Source organism: Pempheris klunzingeri, chromosome 3 (assembly GCF_042242105.1).
Source record: "Pempheris klunzingeri isolate RE-2024b chromosome 3, fPemKlu1.hap1, whole genome shotgun sequence".
Lineage (NCBI taxonomy): Eukaryota > Metazoa > Chordata > Actinopteri > Acropomatiformes > Pempheridae > Pempheris > Pempheris klunzingeri.
In genome coordinates, this window is record NC_092014.1 from 18,888,847 (window position 1) to 18,902,499 (window position 13,653).

The following is a 13,653-nucleotide window of genomic DNA, read 5'->3' on the forward strand; positions in this document are numbered from 1 at the left end:
TGAGCCATCAACTTCGTCATCCAGCACTGGAGGTAGCATTAACCCGACATTAACCCTCGTGTCACATAGATTCATATTGATCGGGGATCCATCATCCCCTCTTCCTTTGTGCCTGATATGTGGGATGAAATTCTCAAATCAAACAATGGTTCTGAGCAAACTTAGAAGACACCTCACAGCAACAGCAAGGATGCAGTGTCTTCTATTCATTTGAAAAGTCAACACAAACACCAAGAGCAAGTGTGAATCCATCCCTGCCAGAACAGGGCGGTTGTGTGTCGTCCAGGCTCAGGTTTTCCATTTAAAACGAGTCACATAATATGTAATGATGCATCTCTCTCAACTTAATTTAAAGAATTCAAGTTCTGTATTAAAAATGTTATTAGTCATGAAAGCATATGATCTCACTGGATTTTAGGCCTTAAGCTAAGATGTTTCTTCTGCAAACAGAAGTGGCTATTTATTAAGCTACAGGCTATAGTGACACGATGTTTTCTATTACCCGTTACCACCAGTCTGGATCCACTCTCTGGTGACATATCTTCTTATCTCATCAGGTGAAAGCCAGTCAAAGTCTAGACATGTAAATGGGCCATTTTGTTGTTTAATTGCAGTATCACATCATATTATTCAGACAGGGAAGCTTTTGCCCTACATTTCCATTTCATCTCCAACTTTTCTGCACAGGCTTGTATACAAAATATTCAGGCAAACAAAATCATATGTATGAAAGGGAGTATGATTTTAAGAGTTTAAAGTGGGGTGTTTGGACAATAAATAGCCAGCATGTGTCTTTCATTAATTAAAGACAGAATTGTCTGAATTTATGTGACAAATTTTAATGATACTTTTAAACCGTTTTGATTGACTCTTTTTTTCGCGTGTTGAGTAAACTAGTTCAACAACTTCAACAGGGCATACAATGGGTCTCCTGCCAAATCTCTGCCTTTTTTGGCCCTAATTTAAATGGTGTCATTTGTTTTCTGCATGCTTATAGTGAGAAATCTTTTATGACCTGCTCACCTCTGCATTTGAATCAAATGCCCATGGATATTGTTCTCTATAGTCCCTACAGGAATCAATTTCTGTCCTTATCTAAAATGTGATATATACTGTGTCACAGCCTTAATGCTGTCCTCATCGCTCTGCTCATACAAAGCCTAAAACAAGAGAGGAGGACAAGACAGGAGGGGCAGGCAGGTAGGGATGTTTCAAACTAGCTGACTAAACTTCTTTGTTATGAAGACTACAACATGGTATCAGGACAGACAGAGGTGTGAGAGGGAGAGGGAGAAGGGCATAGAGAAGAAAAGGAAGCAGTAGGAGGAGGGAAAAGGGGAGAAATAATGAACTAGTGAACAGGGAGAACGACAGATCAAGGGTGGAAGTAAATGACAGGGGAAGTGTCAAACGGAAGAGGGAGACATAATGAATACAGGAAGGGACGCATGGAAGAAAGAGTTGAGACTAAAAAAGAATAAAACTAAGGACATGGAATAAAGTGAAAGTAAAAAACTGAGCACAGGCAGCAGCCAGTACATCTATGTTGGTCTTTCACCAAAATGGACATGTTACATATTTCTTTGTCTTTTGAACAAAAGGGCTCCTTTCCTGTACTCAGTTTCACAGAATTTTCAGGTTTTCACACCAATGTGCAAAATACAACCCTGGTCACCATGATTGGTCAGTATGCGGCACATCACCCCTGACATCCCCAGGCCGATAAAAGTAGAGCTCCCCTTTAGTTAGGTATCTTCTCCCCTGGGGCTCTATTCCCTCTTGGACCCTGCTAGGGGTCCTGTTCGGCTGCTCTTCACCTATTCTCCTGGGCTGAGGAGCCCTCAGTTGCCAGCTCTCTGCCTTTGTGTGGCCTTTTCATTGCAACGACACAAAGTCCTGTCTTAACCACGTTCATTCAGCACCATGCAGCTAATGAGCAAAGAACAATGGAGCGACAGGTTTCCTCCAACAGATACAGCAAGAACTAGGACCAACTTTGACATTTTCCAGCCTGGCTCATCAACAGATTTGCCAGCTAAGGAAGCAGCACACCAAAGGGTCTCTCTCTTTTCCCTCCAAGGACTGTAACGTGAGTGTGTGTGTGATAGGTGTTCTTTGAATGTGTAATGTGACAAGAATCTATTCATCCATCTATCCATCATCTATATCACTTATCCTTAAGGGCCGTGGGGGGCTGGAGCTAATCCCAGCTGACATTGGACGAGAGGTGGGGTACAACCTGGACTGTCACCAGTCAATCACAGAGCTGACACATAGAGGCAGACAACCATTCATGCTCACAGTCATACCTACAGGCAATTTAGAGTCACCAATTAACCTAACCTGAATGTCTGCGGTCTATGGAAAGAAGCCAGAGTACCTGGAGAAAACCCTAGCAAGCAGGTGGAGAACATGCAAACTCCACACAGAAAGGTTCAAGGCTCAAACCACTGCACCACCGTGCTGCCCAGTGACGTGCGGTGAGGTTTGTGGCTGGTGAGGCACTTACTCTTTCAGAGTCAGATTTACAAATATATGCACCCAATATATTTGCCAACTACCGATTATGTTTCATATCTCATATCAGCATTCTTTCCATACACATAGCAGGTACACATTGGGCCAAGGAAGAATGTAAAATGTATAGCGGTTCAGTATGCCTCCCAAAAAACACCAAGGTGGATGCTACAGACAGCCTATAACAAGCCACACAGCACCACGGCGGATGCGCTCACTCTCTCACTCACACACAGGATTCGCACACTGGTCTTACCTTTACTTGTAAATGAAGTCCATACGCCTCTCCTTCTTATTTATTACTTCACGTTTTGATTGAAAGTCCAATTTTGAGAAATTTTTGAGCTGAGATATTACATCCTCCATTTTTGCAGTCAGTCAGAGCAAAACAAAATAACGGACTCCTATTGAACTTTACTTGACTACGTAGAAGAAGAGCAACCACCGAACAAGAATAAACGTGAGATCACGTACGCCCTCTACGTTGAGGCAGAGCTACTGCCTGCTTCACCTTATGTCTTTTCAGTGCGGCTTTATGTCAGATCCTAACACTAAATAAGTGATAGACATACGTGAAATACATTACCTATTATATGGAAAGTGAGGACATATAATAAAAATGTCTACACTGTATAAAAACATTTTAATAAAGCATTACATTGGTAGCATACACTGAGTAAGCAAAAGGCACGCGCTCAACCCAGTTTGCAAGGGATTGTGCAATCTGACGTGAGGCACAGCTCTGTGCTGCCTCACCTCGCTGCCTACGCTTTAATTGAACAGGAAATACGCAAAATACAGCGATTTTGATTATAAAAATGATCGGAATTATTCGAATCATACAGAAATTGCATTTATAGCACAGATCAGTGGACAAATATTTATTTTATCATTAGTATACATCTCATGATGGCAGGTGAGGGTGATGACAGGCGAGGCAGTGCCTAACCTGCCTCCCCTGACCGCACGTCCCTGGTGCTGCCCTATGTGACATAAAATGCGAGACTGAAAAAATAAAGCCTCTTGTCTTGCCTGCAACGTCATGCATTATTTAACGTAAATAGTATTTAAGAGATAATCATTTTCATCTATAGCAACAGCAGCATCTCCACCAGCAGATACTTACTCCTGACAGAATAAAACAGTTTCAGAAGCATGCAGGTGGCAAAGAGAGGGAAGAGAAGAGAGAGAGATGAACCAAGGAAAGAGAAAGAAAGGGTGAAAGCTGGGAGATGCAGTTGAGAGCTACATAGGATGAGGGTTAAACCTATTTGTTGTCAAACAGACTGAAAAATGACAGAAAGCCAATGGAGCCTGAAAAATAGACTGCATTTTACACAGAAGAGAGAGGGACCATACCGTATGGAATAGAAAGGTCAAGGGAGGTAGTGGTACTTTTCTGTTGTGTCATTTTTCTGTTTTATGTTTGTGTGTATTCCCTACAACAACCTAGCTGTTTGTATACTTGGTGTCTGAGGCCCCATGCATCGCTCACTGTGGATGTGTATGTGTACATATTTGTGCGCAAATACACACATTGCATGTGTCAGAGCACATAACATTGTAGTATAGTCACATGTTTCTAAGGTTTTTAAGGTTCACTCTACTCTTTCTTCTGTCTACCACAGTCACTCACTCTTCCCATCCCCTTTTCTCTCCCTTCCCTCATTTTCTCAGTTTTTGTCATATTTCTATTTTAATTTCACACTTGAATGAACAAACTTAAATGATGACTAGCAAAACTATATCTGCAAATGCTGTGTGTGTCTGTGTGTGTGTGTGAGAGTATTTGCACACATTTTGGTAATAAGTGGCAACTGTCCAAAAGACAGAGGAACTGTATAAAATAAGAGCAGGTAAAGTAGGTAAATAGATAAATAAATTGAAAGTTGCTATTAACACACAATGACTTCTCCCGGCTGTGCAGTAACACACACACAGTCCCAGTGCTGACAGGTCAGTACTGTACAGACTAGTGCTTCTTACTCTGGGCTGTCGGCCTTACAGATGTTCCTATCTTTGATTTAATACAGCCTCACTCACTACACAGTGAATCCCATTTATCTTGACCCTTAAAATGTTGTTTTTGCTGAAAACATATATACCAATTGTAAAGAAAACAAAGAATGAAAGAAATCAAGACAAAAGACGAGCCAAAGAACAAGGAAAGAAAGTTCAGAAAGAAAGGAAAAAAGGGGAAGATAAATGTAGGGCAATAAAGACATGGTTGTTTGGATGAAAGAGCAAAAGTGGAAGGATGGAAAGAACAAATGAGGAAAAAAAAGGATAGATAGATTAATGTATGCATGTGCAGAGGGAAGAAATGAAATAAAATGACTCATACCACTTGTCCATTCTGGGGGTTTTTGTGGGCGTAGGGAGGACCTCTGATGTGATTCCACATCTGACCGGATGTCATCGCAAAAACTACACACTATTACAGAGAGAGAGAGGGCAGGGGGGGACAAAGATAAAGTGGATGAAACAAAAGTAGCGTGGAAATATTAGTAATATTATCATGATTTAACAGAGACAGTGTGAAATTTACCTCACATATGACTCTAGAGACGTAAGAATGTTTTTTTAAAACAGGCAGAAAATTGTACTAATGAGATGACATTACTCTATTCAGCTTGTTTCCAGTGCTGTTCCACCTGACTTATGGAGGTGGATATTTTTGGCAGATCATATATTTAACTTCTCAAGGTGGATCAAAAGGTTACCACCTACAACCCACTGTGTGAGTGTGTGTGACATACCAGTGCAGCCATGGCCCATCCAGTTTTGTTGTATATAAATTCCAAGTTGTTCCTCCTCAGATACAGCAGACCTCCGACCAAAGACACTAACAGAGCCAGAGCAATGGTACCTGAATAATTAGGAGGACGAAAGACACGGATCTAGAAGGAGAGAGAGAGAGAGAGGTGACATATGAGTTATTTACATTTGAGCCATTTTGTAGTCATTGTATATAATCCATATGCTACTGTTACATCCATCCATCGATCCATTATCTATACTGCTTATCCTTAAAGGTTGCGGGGGAGCTGGAGCCAGCTGACATTGGGCGAGAAGCGGGGTCCACCATAGACTGGTCGCCAGTCTCTGACAGGGCCAATACAGACACAGACAACCATTCACACTCAGCCAATTTAGAGCCACCAATTAACCTAACCTGCATGTCTTTGGACTGTGGGAGGAAGTCAGATTTTAGTTGAGTTGGACACGCCTTCTCATTTAATGGTTTTTCTTCATTTTTATCGTTTTCTGTTTCTATTGAAGACATCAAAACTATGAAGGAACACATATGGAAATATTTAGTAAACAAAAAAACGAGCCAGACTACGTTCTTCAAAGTAGCCACCTTTTGCTCTGATGACAGCTTTGCACACTCTTGGCATTCTCCCAATCAGCTTCAAGAGGTAGTCACCTGGAATGGTTTTCCAACAGTGTTGAATGAGTTCCCAGAGGTGCTGAGCACTTTTTGGCTTCTTTCCCTTCACTGCAGTCCAACTCATCCCAGACCATCTCAATCGGGTTTAGGTCATTTAGGTGATTGTGGAGGCCAGGTCATCTGACACAGCAATCATTCACTCTCCTTCTTGGTTAAACAGCTCTTACATAACCTAGAGGTGTGTTTGGGTCATTGTTCTGTTGGAAAACAAATGATGGTCCCACTAAGATGCAAACCAGATGCCATGGCATGCCCCTGCAGAATGCTGTGGTAGCCATGCTGGTTAAGTGTGCCTTGAATTTCGAATAAACCATCACACTTCCTCCTCCATGCTTCACGGTGGGAACCGTGACGGGTGGAACCAGAAATCTCAAATTTGGACTCATCAGACCAAAGTACAGATTTCCACAGGTCTAATGTCCATTCCTTGTGTTTCTTGGCTCAAGCAATTCTCTTCCTATTATTCTTCCTCAGTAGTGGCTTATTTGCAGCCATTCGACCATGAAGGACTGATTCACGCAATCTCTGAATAGCTGGTGTTGAGGTGTGTCTGCTACTTCAGCTCTGTGAAGCATTTATGTGGACCCTAATCTGAGGTGCTGTTAATTTGTGGTTTCTGAGGCTGGTAAAGTTAATGAACTTATCGTCTGCAGCAGAAGTAACTCTTGGTGGGGCGGTCCTCAAGAAAACCAGTTCATCATAGCATTTGATGGTTTTCACTACTGCACTTGAGGATATCATCAAAATTCTTGAAATTGTCATTTCTCTTAACTTAACTTGAGTGATTCTTGCCATAATATAGATTAGAACAGTAGTAAATGAGGCTATTCACTGTATAGATCTGTGTACCAACCATACCTCTGCACAACACACCTGGTCTCAAATACACTAAGAAACCAATAAGTCTCACAAATTAACTCTTGACCATATGTTAATTGAAAACTATTCCAGGAGCCTACCTTTGAAGACTCTCAAATAAAGTTGGTTTGTTTAACACTTTTTTGTTCACTACATAATTCCATACGTGTACAATGAAGAAAATAACAGAAATAAAGAAAAACCATTGAATGAGAAGGTGTGTCCAAACGTTTGACTAGTACTGTATATATCTAAACTAAAAATAGATAATACCAATAGAACTCCTTTATTGTCATCGTCATACGACAAAATTGGGTCGCAATCCTGATGGATATATCGGCAAAGTCTCTACTTTGAATGTGTTTAATCATCAGGTGCACAACAACAACAACACTAATACTAATGCTAATACCAATACTACTACTAATAATAATTAATTAGGTGAAAATGTTCCTGCAAAGAACATGTATGTGTGATTATGGCAGCATTAAGAATGTGTGTACAATCTGCTGCTGCTAAGTGTTATTGGATTGAGATTTAAGAATGCACAATTCAGGGAGAAAGACAGAAAGAAAGAATAAGAGATTTGAGTGGCCTCATATGTGAGGGTATTTGAGAGAAATGAGACTGTGGGACATGTACGGTTGCATCACTTTCAAATATGGAAAGTTTTTTGTTATAGACTTCATTTAAATAATAATAATTTAGTTATTTTTATGTTTCAACTCAGTTGAAGAAACCATTCATCGATCCAGTGGACTCTCATAAAATGTATGACATTGTACATAATCTAAGTCATTCAAAATGTCATCTTTGTAAAGCTGAGTATTATGTAGAAAATTAAGGAAAAGAAAAACAAGATCTAATGGCTGCTACAAGTACAAGCTCCTCCACACCCCCCTCCTTGTCATTCTTGAACACTACACAGGCACATCTGACAAAATCTGACTTTACTGACTTTCATTCAAGTTCCGCCATCACAAAAATGTATTCATCTCACAATTTATTTGATCATATGTCTGTCCTTTCATTTTTCCTTTTCGGTTCTCTTCTTTATTCATACAGTAAAGTCACATTGAAGTGCCTGAAAGCTAGCACTTAGTGTAAGTGCTTCCCCTCGCCTTCTCTGAAAGGCAGCCTTTTGAATCTAGATCCATCAACAAGGTGTCAGCAGGATGCTTGGACTACGACTGCTAGTACTTGGCTGACAGGTTGTTCAGGGAAGAAGAAATTGTAGTCAGAGGGTTGAAGGTTTAATCTTTCAGGTGCCAACAACGTAAGTGCCTCCAAGCAAGGGCATCTCACAGCCACCTGTATTTGTAATGCCCTCATCCTCGAAGTCTAAGGCCTGTGCAAAGACTTTGGGTGCCCTCACCCCTAACCTGTTGGAGCAAAAGTCTCTAGTGCATTTAGTGGGTTTGCCCTAACATTGTTGACTCAGGATGGAAAGTTTAAAGATAGTATTAAAATTGATGCTACACAACAAGAAATGCAGTCTATTTTGTTCTGTCCATTCTTCTTCCCTGCAAAAATCTGATACCTACATAACCCACAATGCAATGCAATTCAACTGCCTTACAGTTCAGTCAGAGATGCAGGTGTTTTACACTAGTAGAGGCTAATGTAGTCTTGGGCGTGAGCTCACTTCTTTCTTACTTCACTCACAGAGTGTCATCACTCTCTCTGAAGCCTCAAAAGGCTTTACACAACTTCATTCACATATGCACTAGTACTCCCCAAGTCAAGCACTTTGATGTGTAAGACTTGTGGACAGGTGTGAAAGTCATTGAAACACTGGTGCAGAATACCCAACTCTACCAGGACCGCCTGAAATGGTGGGTCTCTGATCACCTCTGAGCATATTTTAACTGATATTTATAAGCAGTGTATATGTTTATGTCAGATCAACACCACACAATGCACTATTGAGCAACAAAACATCACACTGAAGAGTCTTTTTGGATTTTTCTAAATTGATTGGATTTCCCCTTCAGGTTAAACCATTCTTTAAAGAACAATTTCAGAAATATTTTTGGTATTTACGATAGCCCTTTATACACAAACTATGTTGGGGTTGTATGTACCAACTGTACATTTTCTGTAAACATGCATGTATAAATGTCTACATCTGTGTATGTAGTACCTGAACATCTGTGCGGTCTGCAATCCACTTGGCCAGCTGCTCCGAAGCAAAGCCAATCCTTTGGAGGTCAAATGTATCAGCCCTCTTTGGCTTTCCCTTTGCCGGGAAATGCATGAAGGTTGGAGCGCTATTCATGTTAAGCTAGAGAGAAAGAGGAAAATGAGAAAATGGCGGATGTCAAGTTAATTTCATTTCTGACTTGTCAAACTTTCAAGTACAGTGGCAGTGACTCTAAACACACTGTTAATTGTCTGGGGTTAAACATTAGATTGTACTTTCCTCACAAATAAACCAATGGGTGACAAATGTTTATTTCAGCCAAGTGCCCAGCAGAGCCCTTGTAAATATCTGCCATGTATCTACCTGGACCCTATCATGGCCCAGTGGGCAATTCAAGGTGGCTGCATCTGTAACATATTGTCTAGGGAGAAAGATGAGGATGCACCATTAATCATAATATCTTAACGAACAGATTGATGCCGGGGCTATGTCACAGGTTCACCTCTTGACTGCTTTCTATCATGTGTCGCAAAGATTTTCAGTGTCCATTGATTATCACTCTTTCGTTTTTTGTTTTGGGACACTTCAGATAGTGAATAGATGAATCCTCCCTTGATTAACAATGCTTGGCATTCACTGGGCTTTCTATTCATTCATGTACTAATACCTAATGTCTGTATGTAAGAATTTCAATTTTCTTAGATTTTTTTGAATTTTGAAATGTTCAGTTCATTAACATAATTAATCACTGATTCATTTTAGGAAGTAATTCATTCTTGGTAGGAATATGATTTTTTGCTTAAAAAAGTGTAATTCTCTTTCTGCCAGCCTGACTAGAGTCATCTTTCATAACTTGTTTTAACGTTCAGCACTTGTAGATACAAGTATATCACTGTTGGGACATAAATGTTGACACAGTATGTTTTCCAACAGTGTGACATAAGGAACCTATTCTCAACACATACACACAACCGCACGTACACACAAGCCTCTGCATGCGTGATACCCACAGTGACCCAAGCAACTAAATATCAGCCAACAGTTTCAATAAAGATATCCTTACTGACAGCAAAAGCTGCAAATGCTCACTCTGTTTCTAAATCAGTGGCATTTTCCAGGTGCACCACTCCTCAAAAGTGCTGCTGTTGGCTCAAAACTGGATTTGAATTTGAATGAAGAGAAGCTAAATCCTAAATCCTAATGTAAATCCTGTCCACAACTCCCAGCCACAACATCTCCAGATTAACACTCCTAAAAGATGTTTAAAAAAAAACAACTATGAGATAAGACATAAATATTACGGGAAATTGTTATGTGGTACAGGGGATATTTTATTACACAAAGTCAAAAAATCTGGCAGGCTTTCCAATTGCTGTACACAGCTGTACTTAATATACAAGCATTGTGCTGTGAATCTGTATTGGGCAGATGCTCAATTTTAAAAGACTTGGAACGGGAACGGTGACAGAGTAACCATCAAAGATCACTGGACATAAGAAACTGCATCAGTGTATTGTAAATCTTTCATGTTATATGCTTCTCTGTGTGTATGCGTGTGTGCACTGATGTGAATACAACACAGTAAGCGGGCATGTGCTGGCTATCACAGCTAGTAATTGGATGGAGAGAACATCTCCAATATTTCTATCTTCGTATAAATATATTCTTCTGTGCACATGCATTACTGTTTTCTGTCTATTCTTCTAAAACAGACACACACACACACACACACACACACACACACACACACACACATATCTAAATAAAGACTAGTAGAACTTTCTCCTTCCTTCCTCCCTCCCTCCATTTAACTCCAAATCCCACGACTCCCTGCAATTATCAACAACAATAAAGTCAACTGGTTTACTCTCTCCTGCTTTCCCCAAGACACCTGGTGTAAAACATGGAGAGGCAGGAAAACTGAAGCAAATGAGCAGAGAAAAAGGAGAAAGAAGGAGCCAGAAATTAGACATGGGCTGTTATGTAGGTTATTTATCTCTGCTTTATGAGTAGCCACCCATTTTATAAGTGATAAAGGTGAATGATAGATTAAATGCATGTGTTCATGCACACACATGCATACAAATGTAAGAATGCATGAACATACCAACACACAAACACTGAAAGAAAACCGGTGTGCATGTTATTAACTTCCATTAAAACGTAAATAGCCTGTTTTTAAATACAAAAGGAAAAAAATGAAAGAAGTTGCAAGAAAGCCAGTGAGCAGGACACAATAAATGAATAAAGGAAAGAGAAATGATGCCTGGCAAAACTGCAACTACAGAAACTGGGAAGAAAAGAAGAAATACTGAAGACTTTAGGGGCATGTTTTAATGCCCTCTTCAAATGCTTAATCAGTCTAAGATAAATCAAGATAACAAAACACAAGCAAAAACAAGCTATTTCTAACTGAGCACAGCTATTTAAAGTTCTAAATCAATAAAGTGTGGAATAAAATAGGACAACAGGGAATGTACTATCATACCATATTTTTTTTTCCTGCATCTGTAGGTAAAGGCTATCTTATCTAGCATTTCTTAACTTAAAAGCATTTACTTTTGTTTTCTGGTAGCCCATCCAATGTCACTATTTTGATTTTAAAAGTATAACACAAAACAAATGTACAATATGTATACAGTGATAAATAGACAACCACTGTCTGTAATTTTTGTGAACCTGTTCACCCTTAGAAATCCGCAATTAACACATAAATAAGTATATAATGAATAAAATGCTGTTTTTTTTAAATATTACATTTAACACTTGGAGTACACTGAAGGAATACTCGTGTATTTAAGTCAAACAAGTTTCATTTCAGTCAACCAATTTTCATCTTAGCGGATCACATCTACAGCTCAGTAGGGATATAACCAACAGTTCTAGTTTATAGCGCTAAGTAACTGCAAAAAAAAGGATTACTGACAGGCCAGTGGACTCTGTATATGTTGAAGCTATTGACTGACATCTACATTCTCACGTCAATTCACACTGCCTGACTAACTGTACATCTCCTCAAGGTCACTTGTGTTTTTCCATTGACTTTGAGTGCAGTCAAGCTGCCTCTATATTTATACTGTGCTTTAGTTTAGAACTGAAACAATTAGCTGATTCATCAAAATTAATTGGCAACAACTTTGATAACTGATTACAAAATGTACCCGTTACAGCTTCTCAAATATGAATATCGGTTGGTTTTCTTTGTCTTATATAATAGTAACCTCAATATATTTGGGTTTTGGACTGTTGGTCACACAAAACAAGGTATTCACTTGGTCTCTAGAGACTTTTTAGATGCATTTTTCACTATTTTCGTGTTTGTACCTGCCCTGTATTTGCACTTTAACATTTTCTGTAAGGTTATTTGCTGGACTATTGCTGAGGTTCTGAGGCAAGCAGCTCGTGGTGGTGTGGAATAAAAGGAGGGGAAAGGGAGTATGAAAAGAATGAATGGCGGGAGAGAGAAGAGCAACAGCACTTGACAAGATGAGAAAGAAGTTGAGTGTGACTATGATGGAAAGGAACGAAGGGACAAAGAGGTGAGGAGGACAGGATGAAAGGAGCAGAGGTTGTGAAAGATTGTTGGCCATATGTGGGAACAGACTGTCTCTGTTCAGCACTGGTTGACCACATTGGAAAGGAGGAGAAGGACTGGTGAAGAGAATCTTTGCCTCAAAATGGCACCTTCCCCTACAATGAGTTTTCTTTGTCCAGCCAGAGCAACTTGCAGTAGGTTTTGGGTAAATGCATTTAGCATTGAAAATATGCTAAATGACTAGTTACCTGTTGGAAAACATCAGCTCCCTCATCGTAGTCCACTACCGTGAAGAAGAGCTTGTTGGAAAATGCAGATGAGTAACGCCATGAGTTTGCCAGGACCTGGTACTCCTCATTCGCCTGCCTATAAGATGCCAATAAGACAGATATAAAGAATGAGAAACACAATCAAGAAAAAAGGCAAACTAAAATATTTCACACGTTATATATTGCAGGCAAAAACGGACCGCTAAGCACTCACTTCATCCCAGAGGACAGTACCAATAATTGCTAATCAAGATTCGATCTTTAACAGCAAGTAAACCTGTTTGATAGCAGCCATTACTTACATCAAATGTCACTCAAGTTTTAATTAAACATAATTTCAGATTCGTGTTGTCACAGCTGTGTAGAAGCGGACAAAATTTTCCAGGAAGAAAATAACCCTACACAAGTATTAGCATTTCACCAGGCTTTTTTGATTTTTAGTCCCAGGAAGAATCCTGACAACTGGTTTCCCTCACCACAAATTCTGTGCAACTGGTGCTGAAATTCAAACTGCGACTGAGAAAAATGGTTGACATGGTACGTCAAGATATTTTGAGTATTTTAACTTAAATTAGCAGAACGTTGTAATTTAGATTTTAAAAATGTAAATATTAATTCCTTATTCAGAGATACCAATTTTTCTTTGACCCATGTTTTGCAAACCCAAAGGCAGGAGATGCAAGTGTTGCTATCAGATAGGAACAATCACTGTGGCAGCCAAAAGAAAAAAAAATGTTACACTCAAGATGTCTTGTTTACATTGCGGTCAATCATTTCCATCTCCCTCTGAGTATATTTTCACAAATACTTCATTTAATTTGACTTTTCATTCAAAGTAAACCAAAAAGATATTGTTTTGATTCTGCCAAGGCATAGG

General features: G+C 39.6%; 1 protein-coding gene across 1 annotated transcript in view; it reads right to left on the reverse strand.

Moving 5' to 3' along the window:
* tusc3 (tumor suppressor candidate 3) overlaps positions 1-13,653 on the reverse strand; it is a 77,828-nt gene that overhangs the window by 29,354 nt on the left and 34,821 nt on the right. Inside the window, exons 3-6 of the mRNA XM_070827498.1 lie at positions 12,756-12,873; positions 8,973-9,113; positions 5,277-5,417; positions 4,862-4,951 (exon numbers count right to left, since the gene is read on the reverse strand). Of these exons, the coding sequence (XP_070683599.1) occupies positions 4,862-4,951; positions 5,277-5,417; positions 8,973-9,113; positions 12,756-12,873 (490 nt within the window). The remainder of the gene's footprint in view (positions 1-4,861; positions 4,952-5,276; positions 5,418-8,972; positions 9,114-12,755; positions 12,874-13,653) is intronic.